The 14,774-nt window shown below is 45.1% G+C and overlaps 1 protein-coding gene across 1 annotated transcript in view; it reads right to left on the bottom strand.

The window, feature by feature from the left end:
- Window positions 1-14,774, bottom strand: part of LOC124594981 (E3 ubiquitin-protein ligase ZNF598) — a 77,087-nt gene that overhangs the window by 33,011 nt on the left and 29,302 nt on the right. The window contains exons 5-6 of the mRNA XM_047133512.1: window positions 4,267-5,496; window positions 3,841-4,136 (exon numbers count right to left, since the gene is read on the bottom strand). Coding sequence (XP_046989468.1) covers window positions 3,841-4,136; window positions 4,267-5,496 — 1,526 coding nt within the window. The remainder of the gene's footprint in view (window positions 1-3,840; window positions 4,137-4,266; window positions 5,497-14,774) is intronic.

Raw genomic sequence — 14,774 nt, 5'->3', positions numbered from 1 at the left:
TGTGAAGTATAAGAAAGTGAAAATCATTAGGTTTGACATAAAATTATGTTTCAAGGAAAGTGCTTATCACAATAAGAAGACAACAGACATAGTCCCTTCTCATGCATGAAATATGTGTTTATATTCTCTTGCTTTCAGCAGAGTAAGCTGCAGTCACACTCATAAGTATTTCTTCATAAATAAGTTGTAGCTATTCAATCAGTGAGATTCATCCGTTTTTACATTTACTTAACGACAATTATGTCTCTCGATAATTTACTAATGCTTGGAATGCAAAAATATAACAGCAATTCCTTTAATTCAGTAGAAAAATAATTAAAAACAAAATCTTACAGCTGGCTTTCTAGCTGCTAGGTGTGCTAGTTTTGTTCCAACTGCCCAAACCAATAACTTGCACAGCAGTAAATGTTAGACTGTGATATAATAATGATTCTTTCCTATATGCATCACAAAGCTATATTGCTTTTCTTTGCTCCGTTGCGGAGACACCTGAGTAACTAAACGGCCCTAAAGTGCAAACATTTTTGAGTGATCCTTATCCACTCCTTGCAGTGTTCAAGGTTTGTGACCTTCACCACAAACACGACTGCCTTCGAATGCTTCCATAGAGAAAAATCTAATTGACTTAAATTTATGGAACATGGCAGCCACTCCACTTACACTCACTACAACCTATCTAGTTCCATGGAAACTGGGAATCCAGGTATGCACAGACATTTAGCCTCTAATGAAGTGGGACATGAAATGGAGCCACCTTCCTATTTCTATCCTTCCCATTACTATGTGCAGATCTTAGTGTCTACTTTCGGTTTTATGCCAATTGTTAATCAGATCTTAATTATGCATTTTCTAGTGAGACAGAATTATTGATATTAATTTTAGTGGTTAAATCTTTAATCTTCCATTTCCAAAGATGTTAATGTTTTGTAAATTTTTGTTCTTTGGGGGCGATGTGTTTTGGAGGAAGTTGGAACGGCAGTTGAATGCACATGGCTGGTGTGGATGGAACGGCTGGACAATGAAAATGTTTTGTATTTTTCGTGAGTAAACGACGATGACTCAAAATTCTGCAGATTATTATTGCAACATACACATATATAAAGACCAGCTACAGTGAGACCAAGGATTCTCTTTCCTAGAGGAGCAGCCTACATCCAAAGGAATTTAGGTTAAGTATTCCTTAACCAGCAACAAAGAACCGTGTGCTTCATTTGGTAAGTGCCGATATTACTATTCGATGCAATCCTTAACATTGGTAGTAATTGGAATGCTTCCCAAGGTAAAGGGGAGATTTCCGACATCAGTGTGTAACAAAAAGTTGGAAATATGCCATCTTCAGATAGCAGCAACTGCAGATGACAAACTGCTGTTGGTATACTCCCAATAAAGAAGGGCTGAGCAATAAAAGAACCCTATATTCCATAAAAAATAAGCACTTTTAATGTGCCAACTATCTTTGATTGATCATACAGTGAGTGTTGACATCTTAGTAGTATTTGTGATTTTGTTTATTTACGTCTGTTTGTACAGAAATTAGCTTCATCTGTGAACAGCATGTCATAGAGCAAACAACAGTTTTTGTCCAGCTTGCATGTCCCCCTTCCTGCAGACTGACCCAAACGATCTGGATCGTTCTCACTAAGATGTTGTAACATTAAAATTCTGTAAGGATGTCATTTGTGTGTGGCCAAAATTCTCACTGATGTACAGGTGAATGTAGTTGCCTGTGAGATGTAGCAAATTCTGTGGCCTGGACTCTTACTGAATGATATAGTACAGTGATTGAAGTTTCACCTGTAGCTGTTTTCTGTAGCTGCTTTCTATCACTGGGCTTTTTGTTTGCTACTGAACCAGTATCACAGAATTTGATGAGAAGTTTCATCATCACACTGCGGGTAATGTGTGGTCTGCCTGGGAGGGGTTGATCGAAATCCCCTAAAAGTGGTAACACCATGAGCTTTTGTGTAAGCTGTAAGGAAGAAATATCACTCAACTCACGAACGAATAAAGCTATGCTCAAACAAATGGCACAACTGAATTTCTTTTCTATCTCTTTATCTGCTTGCTGCATTACACAACCCATTTTCCACTTGAAAATTATGAGTTGCATTCAAAATTGCAGCCTCCAAAATGGCTGCCAGGCATGATTAGTTTCATGCTACATAGTAAGAGCTCTAAATGATGGTGATTAACACACACACACACACACACACACACACACACACACACAATATACCTCTCCCATAACCTATCATGGCTGAAAAATTCATTGAAAAGCTACTAATGCAATAAGGTACATACAGGCCAGATACGAACATGGAGTAAGAAGAAAGCTGGGCACGCAGCATATAAAGCTATTTGCCTTACATAGACAGCTATGCAGAATTTGACACGGAAGTTCACTGTCTCTAAAGAGCAACTAATATATAAGTAATACGATGCAGTCAAATCTTATTGAAGGGGTAAAACAGATTTATCAATAAAGTAGTAACATAAAAAAAATCTTTAAAAAGTATGACCTTTAATAAAAAAAAGAGTTACTTATTGCTATGAATAATTGCGACAAATAAATGGAAGATTTACAAAAAATAAGAACAAAAGATTGTACGAGCTTAAACCTATCATTAACCAAAGGTTCATTTACTAGGACTGGTCCTATTGTAGGAAGTATGCTCTTTACTATCTACATCAAATTGGGGGAAAACGGGGGGGCGGGGCGGGGGGGGGGGGGGGGGGGGGGGGGGAGCATTTGTTGTGGAATTTATACAATGGTGAAATTTGATGTTCATTTTTGAAAAAACACTCAAGTAACTTTAAGAATATGTGATGTTGTCCATGTTGCAGTGTGTCCCATGCAAATCATCACTTTTGTTACTTATTACAAATACAATGATACAGCAACGAAAGTACACTTTAGGACCAATACTTCTGCACATACTTCAAGATTTCTGCTTAGTGTATCAAAATTTGTTATTACAGTTAATGTCATATGGAAAAAAAAATTTCATGTACTAATATCTTCATAGCAAACATCGCCTTAAAAGACTGCACTGCCTCAAGTGAATCTCGAAACACAAACTAAGATTACAAACTGAGTAACTGTAGGTACAATCGCAGTTGTCAATCAGACTATCTCACTGAGATTTTACCTTTGCTACCCAATCGATCGAGCCAGCTACAAGTGCTGGATTGACAAATCAATAGTCTAAGGGCAGTAAAAAGCCCATACTAAGATCCTGCCCTATCCAGCATTCTTTGTAAAATCAATCGAGGTGTGGGAGGTAGACCATGTGATTGCCTCCCACATCTGCCTGCAGAGATGCTTCTGAATCTCACTCCCTCATGTCTGGGGCACCCTACATGGCATCTTTTCCCACCTCGTCTCTTTGTAACATGTATCTGCCTTTTACTCTACTACTCAACTTTCAGCCCTGTCATATCACTGTCTAGAGGTCTGTCTATCCATTCCTGCCACCAATATCACTGGTATGTGGAATAATTAATATCCTTCCTGAATAGTCACATTGTAGTCCCAATCTGCAACCAACACAGACTTCTCTTGGATTTTGTGACTTTCATTCACCCCTGGCAAATCACTTCTTCCGCTTTGCACACACCCCACTCAAGCTGTGCTGTACAATACATCTGCTTTCAGTAATTTTTGGTTCGAAGTTTTTGTAAAAGGCTTTGAACATCAAATGAAATTTGTTATTAATTTCTAACCATGATGAAGAAGACCAATATCATCAACTTCAAACAAATGTCACAAAGGTAAGTTGCAAATACCTAGTCTCTCTGAATACACATCACCTATTACATATATTTAGCCAGTGTGATTACCTGCTGTTTCGTTATGTCTGGCAGCAAGAGAAGCAGTTCAGGAAATATCTCAGCAAAAGTTTGTTCACCAGCTGCTTGGGCACAAGCATCATAAAACTCTCTGGCAGTCAGTGCCCCTCTTCGGAATTCGGCAGATCGACGCAAAAAGGTATCTAAATCAGGAACTGCCTCAGCTACACGGGCTACCAACTGCCTGTTGCGGTGATCTGCCCCAGGTGGTGGTACAAATTTGTGACCCTCAGAGGACTGTGCACTCACTGCATAGCTCCTCCCACTACTGCTTGTGAACGTCAGACCTAGAGTCACAACAAACAAACAAACAGATAAATCAATTATCAATTTAAGGTAAACGATATATATTCAACGTCATCCTGATTTAATAACAAAAAAAGGCATTTCAGTGGAGATGTAGTAACAATATCTTACCATTGCTCTCAGGCACTGAACTAGGAGCCCTCGCAACTGAACTCAGTGTAACAGAAAAACCAGGTGGTGGTGACAACGTACTGTGGAAACCAGGCGGTGGAGCTGGAAGGCTGCCTCCTGTTTCATTGGCAGCATTGAGACCAGTAATGAGCAGTTGTGACTTCTTTCGCTCAGGTGCACTTGTCGCACAAACTGAAGCAGTAGCAGAATCTGTAGAGTCATTCACATTTCCATTGATATTTGACTCTTTAGTTCTGTTATCAGGACTCTGTTTTTTTTTCTTAGTACCCGAGTCCTGCTGGTTTGCCACTTTGCAAGGACTGGGTGGTTGATCTAAACTAACCTGATTTGTCACACTTCCTTTTGGTTTTTTCTTTTTGGACTTTACCTTGACAGTTCCCAAAGACACAGGTGCAGGTGCCCTGTCTTCTTCATCGTGTGTAACAGGCCAAGAGGTCGGCATAGGAATCAGAAGTGACGAGGATGCTTTCTTCGCTGTTGCTCCCGTAGTTTTAACTATTGAGGACTGTCGAGGGTGTGGCTGTGACTGTGCACGGGACTGTCGTGGGTCACCATTGGACAAGTTATTCACAATAGGTGAAGACCACTGAGAGGAAGTGTCACTGTGGCGAACAAGAGCTGGAAAATCTTCTCTCGGTGTGCCAGATTCTGCAGGAATTGGTCTGGAGCCACGCGAAGTTGACAGTCGAGTCGTAAGTGCTCCATCTGCACGCCGATTTACACTGATGGAGAGATTAGAAGCAGATGAAGGCCGTTCCCCATTTACACTCACACGCACAGTCTTCCGACCTTGTGGACCAGAGGTTCCACCTGACGATCCACTATCTAATGCGGGGAAATCTTCTTCCCTCAGGACAGGAGGACGCCGGGGTCGGCAGACGGGAGGTGGAGGAGGAGGTAGGGATCGCACTGTGACTGCACCAGAACTGCCGCCGAGCACTGGAAAATCTGCAGCAGCAGGAAGTGGTGGTGGAGGTGGTGGTGCAGCAGCACCTTCATCAAAGCCCATCAGTTCTCCACCGCTATCTTCAACATAGCCACCAGTGGCACCACCACCACCACCACTACTGCCACCGCCAGCACCCCCACTACGGGGACCACGTCGCATTGCATTAGGTCTGGGGGCCAAAGTGAATTCTAACTCCAGTGTACGTGCTTGCTTGAGGGCCGCTCGCCCAAGACTCCGACCGTGTACTGAAGCACGGTGGGCTGAAACAAAACATTGGAATAAAAATAGTTTTATGCATAAAATTAATTATATTCACACTAATAATACAGCACAACATTCAGAATATACAGAATACACGACATTGATTGTTTGGGAATAAATTCAAGTACCCAGACTAATAGTTACTTTTTTTCATTGTTATGGTGGCGGTCTGAACAAATGAATATTTTCACAGAAACTGTTAAATTACTAATTATGTTCCCATTCCCGTGACATTCGTTACTTTCAGAAAGTATGCTCAAGTTCATATAACATTTACTATATCCATTAATAATGTGCATTGTTCTTCCTGTCTTCCCATTTTTAGATCATTCACATAATCCCACTATTATAACCTGTCTTACTACATGTCCAACACCTTTTTCCTAACTACTTTGAAAGGGAAGAAAAGTCATAAAAGTGATGTCAGCAGGAAGTTGGGAAATGAATGCAAGTCGGGAGCATATTGTCAGAGGTCTCCCAGTTGTATACAGAAAGCTGGGCGTCACATGTGTAAGGTCAGTGCGACTATCGTGTCAACATCACAACATGGTAGGGAGATAACATCTTGATGACTTCACACAGGGAAGAATCATCTGGAAACTGGAAGAAGAATAAAGTGCTGTTAGAGTAGCCCACGAGTTTGATATTGCTCACAGCACTGTTATACATGCACAGGGAGCATTCCAAACCACAGTCACTGCCATCTGAAGGAGAGCAGGTGGTCGACCATAGTCACTGAAGCAGCAGACGACCACTACATTGGTCCCAGCCAAGAAATGAACCACGGCAAAAAGCAGGTGGAATTGCAACCATGTGTGACAAGGCTGGCAGGCACACAACATAACACTCTACAGTGGCAAGGTGACTGCAGGGGTATGGTGTCTTTGCCAGATGACCAGTACGTTGTGTTCCACTGACATCCACTGGGTGGAATCGTGTGTCAAGGGCATAGGAACTGGGCCAATGAGGAGTGGAGTCACATACTTTTCTCTGATGAAAGCAGATTCGGAACGAGACAATATTAGGCAAATGGCCAGGCCTGCCTATCCCCCCGGCTTAAATCCTTTTGAGTATGTGTGGGATGTGTTGAGGAGACATTTTGCAGTATGTCCACATACACAAACAACCATGCACCAGCTACCAACTGTGCTGGTGAGGGAAGGGAATGTCCTACTGTAAGAACTAATTATCAACCTTGTTGCCAGTATGGGAGCTTGCATTGTTGTCCATATTGATCACAAACTCTATTAAGAACAATGTTCTGCTTTTTGTAATGTCCAGGGAACCATTATAAATCCGAGTGACTTCAACTAATTATTGCCTTTGAAGAAAAGTGTCATTTATGTTCATCTCTTTGCGTACTGCTTTCAGTTATATTCTGTACTACACTGCAGCTGTTCCTTCTACGTATGGTAGAAATTTTATTGAGCTGCTACTCAACTATGACACATCATGTGAAGGTTACTCTGGTCCTTAAGTTTTGCACACCAGTGTGTGTGTGTGTGTGTGTGTGTGTGTGTGAGAGAGAGAGAGAGAGAGAGAGAGAGAGAGAGAGAGAGAGAGAGAGAGAGAGAGAGACGCACTTTAAACTTCTTATTAGGATAAAACTATTTGCTGGACTAGGACTCTCTCTCTCTCTCTCTCTCTCTCTCTCTCTCTCTCTCTCTCTCTCTCTTTTTTTTTGCAACACTCTTGCAGACCTGTCTCCAGCTCCAGTGCTGCCAATACCTCTTCTGCCATTTTCCAATTACAAAAGAGCTCTCCTGCGAACCTTACCAGAGTAACTTCTGCAGTCATTTATTTACCTATAGGTAGCCTCAACACGTAAGAACACTGCCTATGAAAGGTGAAGTTGAGAGTTTTAATTCTGGTCCACAATCCAGTTTTAGCTTGTTCGGAAGTTTCAATTCACTTTCTGCTTTACAAACTTATTTCTGCTTATCTGATAATGTTTGTGGGTGCTATATGAATTTCTCAATCAGCGCACATTCAGTTTCTATCAAATGAGATCATTCAGTTTCGTTCATAATTAAAAGCAAACTGGCATTATGTATACAGCCACTAAGTACGGTAAAAATTTCAGCCTTAAACACCAAATGTGCAGATAGATACAGACGTTGTTACAAAAAATGTTTAATGCATTCTTTCATGTGATTAGTAATCCATAATCTTACCTTATTGCAGTTATTTTTCCCATCTTGAAGCAGGGGCGGGAATTTGTATCAATCTAGTCACAAAACAATGGTGTAATTACTGACTACCCCTTAAAGCATCTTGTCAAGTACTGGCCTCCCTTTAACAGATATGCAAATCTAAGTTCTGTTAGTGTAAGGATTATTTCCTGCGAGTGTAGCACTTGGTTTAGCAGTTTAAAGAGTACCTGTAAATGTTGTTGTCTCAAACAGTCACTACATACCCAAAATGAAGTCACACATGACAACCATAAGTGAACTTAATTTATTTATTTTTTGCTGCTACGCCAAAAGAACTGGCCTAAATAATAATAGAACAATGGTTTATTTACAAAATGAAATCCAGTTGGAATAGTATTCAGAAACAATTTTGTTTTGAACTGAGTTGAGTTATATTTGCTATTCCATCGAATTAGCTTACAATTTGTGTTTTTTCAAAACTGCACTAAAATCCATAAATTCTTAATTGGAAAAAATAATGAAAATGAGACTGGAGTATTTTTGCTGTACAATCAGTAACAACAAAGAAAATAAACAATATAGAGACAGTTTTTCCAGCTCTTAACAACAGTTTTTATTCCTATATCTAAGACATTTACTTCAATATCACTTACATTTTTAACTTTAGACATAGCACATGCAGAACAGCAGAACAAACCTTTTTACGTTATAGCCAAAATTACTGTATATGTGAGTCAATTCTTATCTGAGGATCATAAACTGGCTTGGAACCAAAAATCTGAATTTCACTGATGAAATAATGAGCAACAGGGCATATTGATACATGAATGAAAAATGTGCGCATGTATGAGAAAACAAGGTTTGGATCGAAACAGTAGTATGTGAAATATCTTCTGCCACACATCACATGGTGGCCTGCAGAATATAGATGTAGATGAAAATAATTCTGTCTTCCAACAGGACAACACTAATAAACACCATATTTTTGTTAGCATTTATCCCATTTACTACAGTCTCCACTTTACTCAACCTTTGGTGTTCTTTCCTTTTATTTTATTTGACTTTGCAGCTGGATACCCATCTTGTTGACACGCTTATCAGTTACGTAAGGGAGGAAAGTCATGTGCACCACCTGCCTGTGAATTATGTAAACCTTGTTCCACAATGATCTAATTTTAAAAGTTAGTGTATCATATTTTATAAGGCAGATGGTGGGGAACAGCTCAACAGTTGTAAACAATCACAGCAAACTGCTTAAACATCATCACACTCAGTGTGGCCAGTGCAACAGCCATGGTCTTTAATGCACCATGAATTTCAACATAGGTCTGGCTCATCATCTCACAATAGCAAGTTAGCATACTGCACCTTATTTTGATCCTCGTGCAACACATCGAAACAGCAGAACATACTCCATCCCACACACCCACAAGAGAGGAGGGCGCGGGGGTGGGGCAAAATGAAGGGGGTAGTGGGCAAAAGGAGGAGGAGGAGGAGGAGGAGGAGGAGGAGAGGCAGAGGGGGTAAAATGGGGAGGGCAGAGTGGGGTAAAGATGCAAGGGGCAGAGTGGGATAAAGATGAGAGGGGCAGAGGTGAGTAACAATGGGAGGGGAAAGGGGGGTAAATAATGGGAGGGAAAGGGGGTAAGGATGACATGGGCAGGGCGGGAGAGGCTGGGTGGGGGGTGTAAGAAGGGAGGTGAAGGGAGTAAAGATAGCAGGGGTAGTTGGGAGTAATGATGGATGTGGCAGAGGGGTAACGATGGTAGGGGAAGAGGTTGGTTGGTTTTGGGGTTTGATGGGGGCTAAACATCGAGGTCATCAGCCCCCTGTTCCAAACAGATATACTTGTAAAAGGCCTATACAATAAAAGCGTAGCCTCTGCACCCAGAGGGAGGGAACACTAAGGGGTACAGAGCTAAAATGAACACCACAATAACACAAAATAGAGGACACTTAAAAGGAGCAGAGCAAATAGTTGACTAGAGTAAAACAGACTACAGTGGTTGATGGCTCAGGTAAAAGGTCAACCACTCAACTACAAACGAAGAATCTACAGCTGGAAAGCTTTGATAGAGGTACCAACACAACTTGTTACCATAAAAGACACTGTTTTGGTATCCACGTCACAATTTAAAGTCGCTGGAGTGGGTGTAGCCTGAGAAATCATGCAAGAGCGCCCACACTAGAGGGAGTGATAAAACCCAGCTGCATGGATAAAACGTAAAACTGAGTCAGCTATAGAGGCATCGTCACCTAGAATTAAAGGAAGTGCACCTGGTAAATTGAAGGACTGCCGCAAGGGGGCTAAAAGGGGGCAGTCCAGCACAAGATGAACCACTGTCAGCCCTGCATCACAGTGACACTTGGGCGCGTTCTCATGGCGAAGGAGATAGCTTTGGGTCAACCGCATATGTCCAATTCGGAGACGGCAGAGAACAACCGAGTCCCTACACGTGCTCCTCAAGGATGAGTTCCATACGGCTGTGGACGACTTTATCATGAGGAGCTTATTTGGCGTGTTCAAGACAGACCATTCAGAGCTCCAGACATCGCGGACCTTGCGATCTAGGGCTGACCAGAGGTCTCTTTCGACGAGACCAAGCTCCAGGGCTGGCGAAGTGGTGGCTTGCTTGGCCAACCGATCAACACATCCGTTTCCTGGAATGCCAATGTGGCTCGGAACCCACACAAACGTCGCTGAACGACCACACTCGGCGAGAGCAAAAATAGCATCTCGAATAGCGCGCACCAAAGGGTCCTGAGAAAAACACTGGTCGAGTGCTTGCAATCCACTCAGGCAGTCACTGCATATGACAAATGACTCCCCAGGGCAAGAGGAAAGGTGAGCGAGTGCACGATAAAGAGCAACCAGCTCTGCAGTGAAAACACTGCTCCCACAAGGCAGGGAATGCTGCTCAATGTAGTCGCTGTGGATGAAAGCAAACCCAGTGCGTCCATCGACCACAGAACCATCGGTGTAGACTACATCTGCATCGCGAAACGAGGCAAGAAGAGCCAGGAATTGTTGACGAACACTGGCAGGTGGAACGGAGGACTTGCGGTTGCAGGACAAATCCAAGCAAAGCCGCCAGCGAGGGAGGGACCAAGAAGGGGTAGAAGAAGAGGGCCGGAAGGATGGAGGAAGGGGAAAGGATTCAAGTGATGAGAGAAGGGAACGAACGTGGACCGCGATCAGGAGACCCGACCTACGCCGTCGTCGTGGGGAGGGGAGTGCAGAAGATGGAGAAAGGAGCCTGCGGTTTGGGTGGTCGGGCGAGGCATGGACGCGGGCGATGTATGACACAAGCAACTGTCGTCGGCGGAATCGTAGGGGAGTGATTCCAGCTTCTACAAGAAGGACAGTGACCGGACTAGTATGGAAGGCACCTGTCGCCAGTATGACACCACAATGGAGGATCGAGTCGAGGATCTGCAACGTTGAAGGTGCTGCTGAGTCGTACACCACACTCCCGTAGTCAAGACAGGGCTGGACTATGGCCTTATAGAGCTGTAGGAGGGTTGTTCGTGCAGCCCCCCAAACAGTGTGGGTGAGGCAACGAAGGACGTTGAGGTTCCGCCAGCACCGTTGTTTAAGCTTGCGAAGATGAGATGTCCAAGTGAGCTTAGCATCAAACAGCATGCCAAGAAAGCGATGCGTCTGCTCAATATGAAGGAGTTCATTGGCAAGGTAGAGCTCTGGATGGAGGTGGACCATTTGATGAGGACAGAAATGCGTCACTCAGGTCTTAGAGACTGAGAGCTGAAAATCATGGTTGGATGCCCAAAAATGTGCCTTAAGGATAGCTACCTGCAGCTGACGTTCAGCGACACTGATGCTTGGGGAACTGTAATAAAGACGAAAGTCATCAGCATATAGAGAGGAACAGACCGATGAGCCCACCGCAGCCGCAAGACCATTAATCGCCACCAAAAAGAGGGGAACACTAAGAACCAAGCCCTGTGAGACACCGTTCTCCTGAATATGAGCAGAGCTAAAATAAGTGCCAACTCTAGCCCGAAAGGAATGATTGGAGAGAAAATTCCGTAGAAAAATTGGAAGTGGACCCCGTAAACCCCATTCGTGCAGCGTAGCAAGGATATTATGGCTCCAGGTGGTATCCTACGCCTTCCGAAGATCAAAGGAAACAGCAACTAGATGTTCTCGCCGAGTAAAGGCTATACGAATAGCCGACTCTAGCGAGACTGAATTGTCAATCGCTGAGCGGCCCTGACGGAAGCCCCCCTGTTGCTGGGCCAGGAGGTCCCGAGCTTCGAGGAACCACATGAGCCGCCGACTCACCATCCGTTCCAGGAGTTTGCACATAACGTTGGTAAGGCTCATAGGGCGATAGCTATCAACCACCAGCGGATCCGCACCAGGTTTCAGCACCGGGATGGTAACGCTATCCTACCAATGAGTTGGGAAAACGCCCTCCGTCCAGACCCAGTTAAACAGGGCGAGTAATTCACCCTGACAGTGCGCCAAGAGATGGAGAAGAAACTGGCTGTGAACGCGGTCTGGACCTGGAGAGGTATCGGGGCAAACTGTAAAGGCACTTTGGAACTCCCATTCACTAAACGGAGTGTTGTATTGTTCCCAACAGTGTGGGCGAAACGACACCTGCGTACGCTCAGCCTGCTCTTTAATGGCGCGGAATTCTGCGCTGTAGCCTGCTGTCGCAGAACTACGAGCGAAGTACTCTGCCAGATGTTTGGCGACGACAATTGGGTCAGTACAAAGTGTACCCCGAAGAGAAAGGCAATGGACAGACGCATGAGGGCGAAAGCCAAAAATGCGCCGAACTCGAGACCACACCTGAGATGGGGAGGTGCAAGAACCTATGGTGGCAACATATCATTCCCAGCAGGCCTGTTTGCTCCGCCGGATTAACCGCTGAGCCCGGGCCCGCAGGCGTTTCAAGGCAACCAGATTCTCTCGGGAAGGATGATGCCGGTGTCATTGCAGGGCTCGCCGGCGGTCCTGGATAGCTTCCGCAATCTCTGGTGTCCACCAAGGGACTGATGTATGCCTTAGGGTACTTGAAGAACAGGGGACAGTTGCCTCAGCAGCAGAAACAATGGCCATTGTGACCTCGTCCACTGCCAAATCAATGTCACCAGGAAGCGGAGTAATAGCCATAGTAGCTGAGGTGTAGGCTGCCCAATCAGCTCCATGAAGAGACCATTGTGGAAGCCGGTCAGGTGGTTGGGATTGAAGAGAAACCAGGATAGGAAAGTGGTCGCTACCACAGAGGTCGTCGTGGACCCTCCAACTGAGGTATGGAAGAAGACCTGGGCTACTAAGAGAGAGGTCAATGGCCAAGTATGTGCCACAAGTCAAGCTAAAATATGTGGGAGCACCGGTGTTAAGGAGGCAAATGTCCTGCTGTGCCTAGAGGGCCTCAATGTTCCTACCCTGGCCTGAGATCTGGGCCCCATCCCATAAAGGGTGGTGGGCATTAATGTCCCCTACAATGAGGAATGGCGGGGGGACCTGGGCGAACAAGGCAGCTAGGTCAGCAAGAGGGACAACCTCATCTGGGGGAAGGTAGAGGGAACAGATGGTAAGCTCCATTCCCGCCCAGATTCTAACAGCCACAGCCTCGAGAGCTGTGTGAAGTGGCACTGGGGCACTAGGAACAGTGGCAAAAACAAACACAGACACCGCCAGACACCCTGTTGTATTCTACGTGGTGCTTATAGTAACCCCGGTAGCCACAGAGGGAGGGGGTCTGCCGAACAGGAAACCAGGTTTCCTGTACGGCCAGACAAGTGGCAGGGAAGCGGCACAAAAGCTGTTTCAACTCAGCAAGGTGGTGGAAAAAACCACGGTAATTCCATTGAAAGATAATGTTATCCAACTGTGAAGACATGAAAGAACCTGGCGGGGATAGATCACGCCTCAGAAGAGATCACCACCACCACCACCACCACCACCACCACCGAATGGGAAGTAGCCTGATCAACTTCCATAGGAGCTGCGGGTTGAGCAACATCTAGCTCTTGAGTGGACGCTAGCTGCTCGACATCATCTTCAGGTGCAGTGGTGAACTCCTTTTCTGTCTCTTTGTCCTTTTGCTTTTACTTCTTTTAGGTAGGGTCCTGTTTGTCCCTCAGTTTATCAGGCTGGGTGGGCTTTTCCGACCCAGTCTTATGGACCGAGGAAGACCTGGAAGCCCTACGGCCGTCAGGTGGTGGCTTTTTCAGCCACTAGCTGACATCTGGAGGGGCAGTAACCGTGGAAGGGAGGGCACCAAGTGATCCCTTCCACGCAAGGGGAGCTGGAGAAGGCGGGCACTTCTTCGGTGCAGAGGTGGGGACTGAAGTCCCCAAAGAAGGAGGGGTTGTTACTCCTGATGTTAAAAACAGGGGAGCAACGGAAGAGGGTGTCCCCCAACTACCAGGGGGCAGGAATAGACGGCCAGGCTGGAGGGCCCACAAAAAGCGGCTGAGCTTGGGTGCTCATCGCCAGGGATGGCGACTTCGAAGCTGCTGCAGCATACGTCGATGAAATGCGCACACGGTGAAGTTGATTGTACTTGCGTTCAGCCTCTGTGTACGTGAGCCTGTCCAAGGTCTTATACTCCATAATATACCGCTCTTTTTGATAAACAGTGCAGTCTGACGAGCAAGGTGAATGTTTCTGTCCGCAGTTGACACAAACAGGGGGCGGCGAATATGGGCCGATGGGGTGGGAGGCACGTCCACAATCCTGACAGGTTGGGTTGGCGTCACATCTCTATGACGTATGCCCAAACCTCCAGCACTTAAAGCAGCGCATGGGAGAAGGGACGTAAGGCTTAATATCACATCGATATAGCATCACCTTGACCTTCCCGGGCAGGATGTCACCCTCGAAAGCCAAGATGAAGGCGCCGGTGGCGACCCTACTATCTTTAGGACCCCTGAAGACACGTCATACAAAGTGGACACCGCAGCATTCCAGATTTGCACGGAGCTCGTCGTCAGACTGCAACAACAGGTCACAATGAAAAATAAGTCCCTGAACCATATTGAGGCTCTTATGAGGCGTAATGGAGACTGCAACATCAGCGAGCTTGTCACAAGCAAGCAATGCCCGTGACTGTGCTGGGGATGCTGTCTGTATGAGGACTGCTCCA

This window comes from Schistocerca americana, chromosome 2 (assembly GCF_021461395.2).
Source record: "Schistocerca americana isolate TAMUIC-IGC-003095 chromosome 2, iqSchAmer2.1, whole genome shotgun sequence".
In the NCBI taxonomy this organism is placed as follows: Eukaryota; Metazoa; Arthropoda; class Insecta; order Orthoptera; family Acrididae; genus Schistocerca; species Schistocerca americana.
The sequence above is the reverse complement of the archived record's forward strand: the minus strand, read 5'-3'. Positions and strand labels throughout refer to the sequence as shown.